Source organism: Mixophyes fleayi, chromosome 1 (genome assembly GCF_038048845.1).
Source record: "Mixophyes fleayi isolate aMixFle1 chromosome 1, aMixFle1.hap1, whole genome shotgun sequence".
Taxonomy (NCBI): Eukaryota; Metazoa; Chordata; class Amphibia; order Anura; family Limnodynastidae; genus Mixophyes; species Mixophyes fleayi.
The window spans coordinates 335,470,508-335,484,647 of NC_134402.1; the positions used below are offsets into that span (position 1 = coordinate 335,470,508).

At 42.2% G+C, this 14,140-nt stretch overlaps 1 protein-coding gene across 1 annotated transcript; it reads right to left on the reverse strand.

Moving 5' to 3' along the window:
• Positions 1-1,111: 1,111 nt before the first annotated feature.
• On the reverse strand, positions 1,112-4,892 carry RPLP0 (ribosomal protein lateral stalk subunit P0). The gene is made up of 8 exons (XM_075214872.1): positions 4,802-4,892; positions 3,739-3,845; positions 3,322-3,497; positions 3,155-3,242; positions 2,652-2,798; positions 2,318-2,503; positions 2,076-2,216; positions 1,112-1,314 (listed from the first exon to the last, which is right to left on the reverse strand). Exons 2-8 carry the CDS (start codon positions 3,790-3,792, stop codon positions 1,159-1,161), a joined length of 948 nt encoding a protein of 315 aa, XP_075070973.1. The 5' UTR covers positions 3,793-3,845; positions 4,802-4,892; the 3' UTR covers positions 1,112-1,158.
• Between the last annotated feature and the right edge of the window lie 9,248 nt (positions 4,893-14,140).

Here is a 14,140-nt window from a genome sequence, read left to right on the forward strand (position 1 = left end):
TGCCTCGGTGCTCTATGCTGTGAAGGCAGCGCTAGTTTGTCGGGAGGCTGTCAGCACTGCCAGCGAGAGCCGTCTGGCACTTACAAGACAGTAGTACCGCTGCCTAATGGGAGTGTGCTTTCTATCTCTAGAGTACACTCCTCAGATAAAAATGCAAAAGTAAAAATACTTCCTTAAAAAATAAATATAAAAGTAAATTAAAGTATCAAAAAAAAAAACTATAGCACAAAAAGCAAGTACAACTTCCTTGGGCACTTAATCTAAACTGAGGAGCTACAGGGGGGGTTGCAGAGGGGAAGGGTCTGTCAGCATTGATACATTAAACAAGTTAACTAGCTAAGTGCCAACTCCATGGTCCCTTCTTACAACCCATGGTAGCAGTGTCCCCCAGATTAAAAAAAAAAAAAAATGTTCTTTTTCATTTTAACACTTTGTAATCATTTTACTATAAATTAGCAAAAAAAGGAGGTGAGAAGTAGATTGTCCAAACCCTTTCCACACATATTCACTGGGAGGCATCTCACCATGCAGTGAGCACATTTCTATCATAGCCAACAAATATTTATTATGGAAATCAATATTCTCTACGGTATTTAGAAAGTTGGACAGTATCTCTAGATTGTGAGGAATGTTATGAACCATTGGGAGGTGGACGTAGTCTCACCAGTCATCCAGAAGTTGAACAGTTATGAAAAAGGTTAAGGATTAGGAAAGTCACATGAAGATTTTAAATATTCTTACCTGCATCTGCAATAGAAGAATCTAATGAGGCAGTAGGATCATATTTAAAATTCCTATAAATGGTTAGTGTAATTTAGTGGTTATTTCTGGAAATAATTTGATTATAGGAGACTTGTACAATAATTGCGGCTGATTGAAATTGTTTTTCCTTAGACAGTAGCTTTTATTCCATCCACTATGCTTCTCCTGTACCAGCCCTAACCACCACTGCACCGGGGAATCTCAATGACAAAAATATACAGAAGTTTCTTGGCACAGTGTTTACATAGAACTTCTTAAACAATCTAGCATGTAAACATTTACCCGTCACAGCCCAGAGCATGAATATGAGCTGCATTTACCCATCACACAAATGAAACAAAAGCAGGGGTCCAAGGTGAATGTAAGTTTATTTGAAGCATTAGACCAATAACAGGCTTAGTCAAAGAGACCAAATCCCATATCGTCATCAGATTCCTCAGACTCTTCTGGCTTTTCCTCCTTCTGCGGGGCAGCAACACTGGGTGCGGAAGCAGCCTCCACAACCGGAGCAGCGACAGCAAAGGCTGATGGATCTGCCAGGAAAGCCTTGACCTGCAATAAGCAGCTTAGAGTGAACACACAGAAAATCTAGGACAACTGTGTAAACATCGGGTGATTTTTAAAATAAAAGTGCAAAATTAAAGGTATGCATCAAACTGCAAACTATGGTACCAAACTATCATTTATAGTAAGATAACATCGGCAAAGAATCATAACTCAGGTAGTTCAGCTTCAGAATTAGGTTTTGTGTTTTTATTTAGTACATTTAAATTCAGAATAGGTTGACATAAAACAGAGCTGAAACAAGACCCTGCTGTTCAAAACCTATCAATTTTACCTTCACATGATTTCTATCCCTCAGATGGCTGGAGAAACTCAATTTGGTAAAATAACTACAAATACAGCAATACCAAGCATCTTCCTGGCAAAGCAGTGTAATAAGGGGGTAAAGGTCCATGCAGTCACACTTTCCATTCATTCTTCTGTAGTTTCATAAGATTTGGAGCTCTAAAGTGTTAAACTATAGTTACCCCTACAGTTAACCTGTTTACATGCTTTGTACTTCGTGGACAGTCATGTTACTGTAAGCCATTCTGTAAGACTACCCTTCCTACACAATACCATGGGGTTCAGTTTAGTGATCATTTTCAATGTGCTCAAGAAAATTCCTTAATTGTCATCTTAAATGGCCTGGTTTCCTCAATTTCTTTTTATATTATTAAGGTCTTAAAAGTTACTACTTTCCCCTGCCTGATCATCTACCCAAATCAAGTTACTTCACTCACACGGCTATTCTTTATAAAGTATCTTACCTTGTCTGCCAATGGGAAGCTGTAGTCTGTTTCCACTGCAAGAGCTAGAACCCGCTTGTACCCATTGATGATTGAGTGAGGCACAGAGGCAATGGTGGGATAACCAATCTGAAGACAAACACTGGCCACATTGCGAACCCCCTAAGAAACAAACATTCGAAATATGAGGTTATAACTTGTCTCCTTTTCCTGCCCAGCTGTGAATACTGTACACAAACACCACACTTGCATTGGTAACATACCTCCAAAAAGCGAGTTCGCAGAGCATCTTCTGTGATATCTAAAACCTCTGGGCTATAAATGCTGCCATTGTCATAGACTTGTTGGATGATCAAACCAAATGAGAATGGAGAAATGTTCAGCATGTTCAGGAGGGTGGCTTCACTGGCACCTACTTTATCTCCAGTTTTAATCAGCTGTACATCGCTCTAAGAAGAAAAAATAAAAATCAGCAAGACTCTAAAATGAATTCATGCACTAGCTACGAGAATTTGAAGCTACTCAAAGGTATAAACAAAAAAACAAAAACATTTTACAAAATTGGCATTGATGTAGAAGCTATTCACTATCGCCTACCAAAATTTCAATAGTTCCTCTGGAGATTTTAGTGGTGATTCCCAAAGCCTGGAAGAAGGATGTCTTCTCAGGGCCCAAACCAGTATTCTGAGCGGGCACTGTGACATCACAAGGTGCAATAGCACCTGCACGAGCAGAAGCGGGCACCTAAAAAAGATAATTGACAGAATTAGTTTTTAATTATTTCAACATTGAACTAAGTGCACCATTGCTGTAGATGCTTTAGTATCACCACTGATTGATCGCATGAATACAGTATAACTGCACTGGCCAGTTTTATCATGATTCTGAGGAGGCTGGTCTTTAATTACCAACATTTTCCACTATACATTTTATAGTAGTACCCTTAGCAATGCAGTGTAAGATAGATGCCAAATTTTTCCCTGTAAAAATAGTGGCAATATAAAGCAGTCAGGTATCAGACTTTGGCTTTTCTTAGAATATGTTATCACATTGAGGGGTAATTATACCTTAACCAACAACCACAGCACATTTATACTCACCTTATTGGCCAACAACATGTCTCGAACTTCTGTGAGATCCTCCTTAGTGAAAACAAAACCCACATTTCCCTTGATGTGAGGCAGAAGCCTGCCAAAAAAAATATAAAAATTAAATTAAGGCTTGACCACATCAAAAATACAAACCAACCTCACAAAACATCACTCACTTCTCCAGAGCAGAGTTATTTTCCAAATGTCCACGGATAGCTTTACGCATCATGGTGTTCTTCCCCATCAGCACGACAGCCTTCCCTCGCAGGGACATACGGATCTGTTGCATTTGCTTTGAGCCAACATTGTCCGCCCCCACGATAAAACATTTTGGGTAATCATCCAACAATTGCTATAACAAAATAAAGGCATAAGCAATTGTGTGAAATGCAATAATCATTCAAGTTGGATTTTAATACAATAAATTGCAAGGTACAAGACAAGTGCGTCAACAGATATGTCAATAACAGAGGTGTTCTAGTGAGAGGAGAAATACTATCTTTAAGGAAGATGGTTAATTGTCAAACTGACCAACACTGGATAACAAGGAAGCAGCAAACAAAACTAGTTTTTGAATAAAATTAGAAACTTACAATGATTTTCAGAAAATAGTTGGACTTCCACGTAGCCCTGTCTTCCCTGGGCATCTTGTCAGTGCTTCCAAGGATTGCCACAAAAAGGGTTTAAAGACTTGATGATCCTGTGTAACAAAGACAGTACAAAAATTAATTACTAGTCTAACACATACGCCAAGACATCAGTTTGATAATCTAATGCAGCATTTGCTATGGATGAGCAAACACCCACTAAAGTGAGGCCTCTGTTTAAATTATAGATTAAAGGCTTGAGTTCCTGAATAAAACAAATGAAAAACTTAAGTGTGCCCTAAATATATCTCCACCATGTTCTTGTAGCCCTCTACAGCAGGCTTTCACGTTCAGGCCATGATTTGGATGATCAATACATAATTTCCCTGCACTCTGGCAAAGGTATACAGCCTAAGTTTCTTATACAGAAGAAGTGGCAAGAAGCGAACTTTTTTTTTTTTTTTCTTTTCAATTCACAGGTTTAGAGTGCATGTAATCGTCTACAAGAGCTACAGTTCTGTAAATTACAGGCACCTACAGTCCCAAAAGGTATGTTAGGCTCTAATCTCACTTTGGGTACAAGTTATAAAACACATCAAAACCATAAAGGCATTAGCTCGGTAAAGATATTTATATGTACCTTTAATCACTTCAATTGGCAGAAGAATGGAGTCAGTTCACACAGCTATATTTAAGACTGACTATGAATACTAGTAATTATAGCAGCTGTAGGATGTGCAAATATATGGCCACAACATTATTAACGAGCCACAGACGAGTTTATTAAAAAGAAATACCAATCGGCATTCTGCCCTCTCACATAAGTAGTGGCCACTTCAAAAAGTATTGGCTGCTGAAGCTCACGTTGCAGTAGCGTGGCTTCTTCTCATAAACAACCATGTGCTGAAAGAACGTACACCGGGATTATCCATCATACACATGGATTCTACTATTACAGGAGTAGCCCAGCACTAGTGTGTTAGATATCGGTAAACATTTACATCGGATGGTGTACTGGACCGGAGGCCTGACAGCCGCTTGTCGGCCATTACTATTAGGCCGCACATACCTCACACAAGGACTCCGGGAGGTAAAAGAGATCGCGCATCGGGACCAGCGATTTTATATTACACGATGGTAGCCAACCAACAAGCAGGACAGCTACGGAAACGCCACGGATTGGTTATATTTTGTTGACAATCCGCATTCTATTGGATAAGCAAGCTGTCAATTAACTAGGGATTCTGAAGAAACATGCGTTACTTCAATCAGGCAGCTTTTCCTTTCAGAAACGAACAGCGCCTCTAGTGGAGCGGCTGTAGCATCACTTCTACTTCTACCTTTATTTTAGAATTCGAAAATGTAAAATTTGTAGTCCTGGCGAACTGAGCATCCGAACAAACTATTGCATTGCTGGACACTGACAGTCGGGTCAATGAAATGTTGAAGCACACTTGCTACGATCACATATTTTAGCAAACCATCCCATCCCTTCCTTAATACATTAATATATAACAGATTGTATGCCCCAACATATTTTTTTATAATTGGATAACAATCATATTTTACAACCTAAACTAATTGGATGTGGCCAGCTATAGATTGTGAACACACCACTTGCAATGGATCGGTTGTCTGTCAATCCCGCACTGTAATTAGCCACACAGTAAAAGCACAACTTTTCAGGGAGGGGGGTAGAGGCTGTTAGCTAGTGAGGATTTTTACAAGTGTAATAACTAATTTAGTTAGTATAGTAAAATATATACAAGAGATGAACAGGAGGGGAACCTTTTACCTGCAAACACTACTACATGAGGACAACATTCCACAATCTGCCTGAGCTCTGATATCCTCCACCACTTGCATTGACAACTGCCTGGACACTCCCTGCTGATCTGTTTCTTACACTTATTTTGGCTGGTGCAGTTTTAATAGCACTTGCTGATTCCACTAATGCTGATTGTTTTCCCACCTTTAAACCACACTGTTGCCCCACTTAGCTTGTATTTTTAACTGGCTTCCTCCTCTTGTCCTGTGAACTTATTTAACCAGCATAGTGCACTTTGTATGATATGCTTTATGTTATACTATTGTCTTCCAATCATGCCTAATGTCACTGTCTAATCTAACTGTTTCTCTAACCACACCCATCTGATTTCTCTGCTGTCCTTACTGCTTCCTATTCCCTGGCTCAAGCTTTACATATTTTCCTCCTCTTTTCTCTCCTTCTACCGCTTCACTCACCTTTCCTTCTCTCACCACTTCCTCACTTCACTTGTTAGCCCTTACCATCCTTGATTTCTGGATTACTTTCAACTGTCTATTCCACACCTTCTCTAGCTTTATCATGATTTGCTCCTCTCTCACTTGTGTCATCTGCCTCTATCTTTCTGCTTCCCTTGCCCAACCTTTCCATATTCTTCCCCCTCCCTATTTCACTCCTCTCTTGTGTGCCCCTGATCTGACTCGCTGCCCCCTACACCATCTTTCCCTCTCTCCACCTTTTCCCCACTCACATAGAGATGAGCGGGCTCGGATTCCGCTAATCCGAGCCCACCCCAACAGTGCGGATCCGAACGGGATCCGAGCACTGTTCGGATATTTCCGGCGGGCAAAAAAATGAAAATAGAGGCTCTGTCGTCCAAGTCTCGCGTCGAATCTCGCGAGGGGTGGGAGGGAGGGCCCAGAACAATTCCATCTTGTACCTCTTTTTTTGGCATTATGTGCTCAAGCTACCTTGGTGCAACCTTTTGGCCTAAAAAAAATATTGTGAGGTGTTCAGAATAGACTGGAAATTAGTGGAAATGATTGTTATTGAATGTTATTGAGGTTAATAATAGCGTAGGAGTGAAAAAAAAAACCACAAAACTGTTTTTTAGCACTTATGGTTTTTTCAAAATAAATCCGAATCCAAAACCTTAAATCCGAACCAAAACCTTTCGTCAGGTGTTTTGCGAAACAAATCCGAACCCAAAACCTCAAGCAAATCCGAATCCAAAACACAAAACACGAGACACCAAAAGTGGCCGGTGCACATCCCTTCACTCACACCCTTTCCCTCTTGTCCCATTCGCTGCTCTTCTCTCAGCGTCCGTCTGCTCCTACCTACCACCTCCCTCTCTTTTCCCCCAGGTAATCTATTCCCTCACGTCACTCCTACCTTCTGCCTCTCCCTTCCATAAACCCCCTTATCTGCCCCATCTCCATTCCTCCCCCACCTCTTGCTCCCCTGCCCCTCATCTCCTGTCTGCTGACAAATCACCTCTTATTTCTGCTTCTTGTCCAATTCCTACCCTCTCTCCCTGTCATGCCCCTCGCTCTATATCATACTCACCCTTGCAGTCGAGCAACCCCAACAATCTCCTCTAACTTGTGATCTCTGGTATGCCGGGTCAGTTTGTAACAAATTGACCTCTATCCATGATCTCATTATCTCTAGATCCTTCAACCTGCTTGCCATCACTGAAACCTGGCTATCCCCTGATGACACTACAGGAGACACTACTTCTCCTGCTGCTCTCTCTTTGCCACCTGGCTCCCTCATTTTCTCTCCTCTGACCTTCCCTCCCTCATCTTGGGGGACTTTAATATCCCTATAGACAATCCCTCAGACCCTGTTGCTTCCAAACTTCTCTCCCTCTCCTCCTCCCTTGGTCTCTCTCAATGAACCTCCTCTCCCTCCACCGCAGTGGCCACTCCCTAGATCTGTTTTTTTTCACACCTCAGTACTGTCTCTGACCTCATTAATTCACCTTTTCCTCTTTCAGACCACCATTTCCTCTCTTTTAGCATCTCTCCTTCTCTCACAGTCCCTATCCCGCAAGGTTACTCTCACCAGGCGTAATCTTGACACAATTGATCCTACCACTTTCTCCTCCTCCTTTAGCTTGCTCCTCTCTCCCATCACCAGTCTTTCTTGCCCCGATGAGGCTGTCTCCTTTTTTTTTTAAAAAAAAACCTCTTTATTTGAAGAGGAAACAACAGGAACAGTACAGATAACATTTTGGACAAGAAAAATCTTAATAATCAAGGTGTTTCCTCTGATTTTTATACTTTTATATCGGTGGGGGAAAGAGAAGGGAAGGGAGGGTGGGGGGTAGAAAGGCACAAATATTGTCAACAATATAGCTAATAAACCAATAGGCACGCAAACTTGGAACATTGCTAGGAAAAGCTAGGACACACAGTTACAATGACTGCACGAAAGAGGGGTAGCATACAGACATTACTCACCCTCCGCGCACCAAATCCAGACTGGGGGGTCCGGAGGCGGCCCAAGAGCTATGTTCCATCTGCAGGAGGAGGAGCCGTACTGGAAAGGCTGCTACGGCTTTCTAGAAAGTACCACAGGGCCCACACCTTATCAAAGTTATATGATTTATCATGAAGGTAGCACGTTATACTTTCCATGCTTGCGACATTTCCCTTTGTACGACCGTAACTCCTGCATAGTGGGAGCCCTAGGGTCTTTCCAGTGCTTTGCTATTAGGGATTTAGCGGCTGCCAGAAAATGGGAGATAAGCTTGTTAGAGGGCGCGCTCTCATCAGGTATAGGGCGAGAGAGAAGGAATGACCTTACTTATCTGTTGTTCTGACACAGAGTTTATGAGTGTAAGAACCATGTTCCAGAAAGGAACTATGCGAGGGCAGGTCCACCATATGTGTAACATCGTACCTCTCTGGCCACATTCCCGCCAGCAGCTCGGAGTGGCCGTAGGAAACATTCGAGACAACTTATCAGGAGTATAGTACCACCTATAGTACACTTTATAGGCAGTTTCCTTAATTAATGTAGAGATCAAGCTCTTGGCAATCCCCTCCCTGACCTCCTCCCAGCATAAGTCGTCTGGGGGAGGACCCAAGTCATTTTCCCATTCCCGCTCATGTCGGCCTGGAGTATCGAAGGTATAATCTATGAGCCAATTATAGATCTGGGAGATCATCCCCTTAGTGAGAGGTGAATGTAAACACATGTACTCGAAGGAGGTCGGGACCCGAAGAGCCTCCTGGGGGGGCAAAGACATGGCGAAGTGTCGAACCTGGAAGTACTCAAAAAAGAGCGCACGAAACGGTTCAGAATTATGATAAAGTTCTGACATAGAAGCCCAAGTTTGATTAACCACCAAGTCCAAGACCACCCGTAATCCCGCCTTTATCCAGTGTTTAAATTGCTGGGTTGAGTTGCCAGGAGGGAAGTGTGGGTTGCCCCAAAGGGGAGTCAGAGGTGAAATAGGGGAGAACAATTTATATTTGACCCGGCATGAGTCCCAGAGGGATAAGCAGAATTTAAGAGATTGAAGAGAGGAAGCTGCTGGTGGCCTATCTATATTAGCCAAACCCCAGAGTGATGCCATGGAGGGGACCCCAACATAGTGGGTCTCCAGGTCCACCCAGGCTATGGACTGATAAGGCACATAAGTTACCGCCACCTGGGTCAAGTGGGATGCCAAATAATAAAATTTAATGTCTGGAAATCCCCTGCCTCCCCGGGCCCTGGGCTTCTTAAGCACTGCTATCGAAATTCTAGGGGGCTTGGCACGCCATATGAACTTTAGAAAGGAGGAATGCAAATCCCTAAACACAGAGTCAGGAACCCTCACTGGAAGAGTCTGGAAAAGATACAGAAGCTTAGGGACCAAGTTCATCTTAATAGCAATAATCCTCCCCAGCCACGATATGATATAGCTCTTCCAAGTCTCCAAGTCCTGTTTGATTTTTGACAGAAGGGGGGGAAATTTTCCCGATACAATCTCTCATAGGACGAGGTGATATAAACTCCAAGATATTTGATCTTATTTACCTGCCAGCGCAGTGCAAAATTAGTCTGTAAACTGGACCTAAGGGAAGGGGAAGCATGGAGGAGCATGGCCTCAGATTTAACAAAACTAATTTTATAGCCAGACAGGAGGCCATATTCATCTATAAGTTTATATAGGGCTGGTAAAGACTCCTGAGGATTTGTCAGAGAAAGAAGTATGTCATCCGCGAAGAGAGATACCTTGAATTCCCACGGTCCCACTGTCACACCTGAGATTGACGTCGACTGTCTGATCATCGCCGCCAAGGGTTCTATCACTAGAGCAAAAATTAAGGGCGAAAGGGGGCAGCCCTGCCTCGTCCCGTTGGAGAGGGAAAGAGGGTCGAGGCTGTCTCCTTTTACAATCACACTCTTACCACTGAACTTGACTCTGTCACCCCAGCTGTCACCATCAAGCTTCGTCGGTCCACGCTGCAAACGTGGCACACTAAACTTACCCGCTATCTTCAAAAATGCTCTTGCATTGCAGAACGGCTCTAAAGTCACGCACTGATACTGACTTCCTCCACTTCAAGTTCATTCTTGCCTCTTACAGTTTGGCCCTATCGCTCTCTAAACAATCCTTCTTTAAAGCTATCATTTCTTCCACATCCTCCAAACCCCGTCAGCTTTTTGCCACCTTCAACTCCTCCCCCATGCTCTCTGCTGTCGACTTTGCTACCCACTTCACCTCCAAGATTGAGTCTATATGCCATGACATCTCCCAGCAGTCCCTTCTTACCCCACCCTCCCCTGCGACTGCTATCTCCTTTCTCCCCTCCCCTCTTGTTAGCTTACCCTCCTTCTCTTCCTTCACTCCGGTACCTGCAGATGAAGTCCATATCCTTTTCTCTTCCTCTCCCCCTTCCACTTGCCCACTGGACCCAATCCCCTCCCACCTCCTCCGCTCCCTCTTTCTTGAAGCCTGTTCCCACCTCCTCAACCTATCCCTCTCCTCTGGAATCTCCCCCTCCTCATTTGAACATGCTTTTGTCTCCCCCATACTCAAGAAACCGTCCCTTGATCCCGCCTCTCTCTCTCTAATTAACGGCCTATTTCGCTTCTTCCTTTTGCCTCCAAACTCCTTGAACGGGTTGTCTACAACCGTCTCACCTCCTTTCTCTCATCACTCACTCCTTGACCTGCTCCAATCCGGTTTTCGCCCCCCTCCAATCCACTGAAACTGCCCTCACTAAGGTCACTATTTTTTCTCTCCCGCCGCTCTATCTCGGCTGTCTCCCTCCAACAGTCACTACATTGGCTCCCCATGGCCTACAGAATTAAATTTAAACTTCTCACCCTCACCTTTAAAGCTCTTAATCAATCCTCCCCTCCCTACAACTCCAATCTCATCTCTACCTACACTCCTAGCCACCCCCTCCGCTTTGCCTCTGACTGCCGCCTCACTGCTTCACTAATCACCTCTTCTCACTCCCATCTCCAGGACTTTGCCCGGGCTGCTCCCCAGCTGTGGAACGATCTTCCACATTTCATTAGGTTAGCATCTACTCTCAAAGGCATCAAGCATCCCCTTAGGACTCATTTCTTTATTCAAGTCCATCAGTCCTCCTCCTAACTCTCTCCCCCAGTTAGTACCACCCTATTTGTGTCTCCCCTTTCCTTTAGGATGTAAGCTCTCAGGAGCAGGGCCCTCTTTCCTTGTGTGCTCCTTTTACTATTCCATCACCCTCTGTACCTCTTGGCCTGCTGCCCTAGCCCTATTTTCTTAAGCTTCGGCCTACTTCTCGCTGATTTCTACCATCACTTTCACTCATTGTCCCAGTAATAATTTGATTTGCATTACCATGTTACATGTGTCTGTGTATATATTTTTGTTCTTTCTGTATCATGTGTCATGGCTCACTGTTTTTGGTATGTTATGTACAGCTCTGCGGACCCTTTGTGGCGCCTTATAAATTAAAGATTATAATATATATATATATATATATATATATATATATATATATATATATGCTCTTAATCTGCTCAGTTGGATCCCCTATGGCTTTTTACCAAAACCTCCAATCAAATGAATAAGCCACACTAATCTTGATCACAATTTGGGAATCACCCTTGAAAATAGGAACCACTGGGATTGATGACACTTCTTGAATGAGGAATTCAGGGCAACCTCCCACAGGCAGCTTTATTCCTGTGTAAAAGTGTGCCAGTAGTAGGAGGAACCACCTAATAACTAACTTCGAAATGGGTCCTACTTTGATAGTAGCAGGTGGTACAGAATCTTGTCTCGGTATTTACAAGGGCTTCTCAAGAACCACTAGTTGACCCTAGTCAAACACCACTAATCAACAGCTGAGTAACAGGATAGATACTGAAATACACTTTTCTTGGAAGTCAAAGGTTTTATTTATCTTGGTGACAGTTAGTTCTATATACAATTCACTTTACAATGCTAATTATTGTACATTTACTAAAATACCAGCAAGCCTGAACCAACTACTTAATTTTTTTTTGTTGGGCTGGATCTCAAATCTAAAAACAGCTATGTTACCAAGGATATTATATTGATTTGGGGTACTGTTAGTGTGGGTCCTGAAAACTGACAGATTGCAGAGAAAAGTTCTATACTTTATTTCGATTAATAGCTTTTACAGGATTAGAAGTACTACGTTACTTAAACCAGCACTTCTCAAACTCAGTCCTCAGGACCCCTAACAGTGCATGTTTTCCAGGTGACAAAGGAAATAATTATACCACCTGAGGAACTGTTACAATGTGTCAGTCAGTAATGAATACACCTGTGCTAAAACAAGGAGATATGAAAAACGTGCACTGTTATGGTGTCCTGCAGACCAGGTTTAAGAAACACTGACTTCTCTCTATATTATAAACTTTCTCAGGTTACCTGGTTGCGTTTATGGCATGTCCTAAATCATAAGCGGGGAAATCGCTTCCGCTACCAGGGCCGTGCTGCCTCCGGCCGTACACTACATGCAGTTCTGGGAGCACTACATGCGACCGGGGCGCATAATGTGCCTGCCTGTCTGATGACATGGAACTGTACATAGTGTACGCCCACAGACAGCCTACATCTGATCAAAGAACAAAAAAAAGGGGGGTGGGGACTAAACCCCCTATAAAAAAAAAAAGAAAAAAAGATCTAGCTCCGCCCCTGTTAACATCCTCCTTGTATTTTGCCCCCAAGATCAAACAAAGCTTCATTAAGATGTTTATGGTGCATATAAATAATGTTCAGATTTCCATTAGTTATTTAAATAGGTTAAATGCATATCCACTAGGGGAATTTTGGAATGGTCAGACCCATTATGTAGCTTTCTTGATGTTCGACAACAGTTCCTTAGCTCTCAAAAAAAATTGCCTTGGAGGGAATTTTCTCTTCTGACTTAACGCGAGATAAGTCCTTCATATATGCTCTAGCTAATCAGTATTCCCATACCGGGGACCAGGTCTCTAAGAAATAAAAAAAAAATGTAATTTGAAATAAACTTCACCCGATTTATGGAAGTGAGACAATTCAACAAACAGGTGGAATGCAGCACTAGTGTGTTTAATTGCTAAAAGTAACTATAAAAAAAAAATCCAAAAAGATTTTCACAGTTCTATTGTGTAACTAAAGTTCACCGTGATTTTTTAAAAAAATTCTTTCCTTCAGAAAAAGTCCTCCATTTTTGAATCCAGTGTCACATATGAAAAGATAACAAAAAAATATAGTGTAACAAGTCTATTATTGGATTTAAAATCTATATGGCTCATTATGCATAAATGTGCAATCTTAAATCTTTAATGTAATTGACTGCTTTTGTGATAAATTTACTCTTTAAATGTATATTTAAACAAGGTACCTTTGTTTCTTTATCCAACATGTACCTATTACCATAAAAAACAGAAGAATGAAAATGCTTATAAAAACATAATAATGTTTTATTACCAGTGCAATCGCTGGATAAAAATCACACAGACAATACAGAATTCCTTCAGAGCATCCAATAGGGTTACAGGTGGGTTCTTACTAGAGATGGGCGGGCTCGATTCCCCAAGATCCGAATCCATCCGAATTTCGCCTATCCGAGTACCGAGCCGAGCACGCTCGGTACTCTCTCGCCCGTTCGGTATCAAAATCGAGGCAAAACATCATTGTGACGTATTCATATTTCTGAGCTCGGTTCTCGCGAAAAGCATAAATACCAGCCTCCACAGCAATCCATCGCCTTTTGACAGAGGGAGAGAGCAGGGTTAGGTCACAGGCTATATAAGCGCAGGGACAGAGCAATAATTGTACAGATTATTGTTTCAATTCTTTTCTATACAATTCTAATATTAATACCAATTGTATTAGCAATTGTTAGAGCAGTAAGAGAGGAGAATAGAGGAGGCTTTTTTTTTTTTCAATTTTTGGCACTCCAAGTGCTTTTGGGGTGTCCCATATTCCCCAGTATTTTACATTAATTTTTCTGGCTGTCAAAAGTCATATTTGTCAGCAGTATCTAAAACAATATTTTGCACTCCAAGTGCTTTTGGGGTGTCCCATATTCCCCAGTGTTTTACAGTAATTTTTCTGGCTGTCAAAAAAAGTCATATTTATCAGCAGTATCTATCTAATACAATTGTTGGCACTACAAGTGCTTTGGG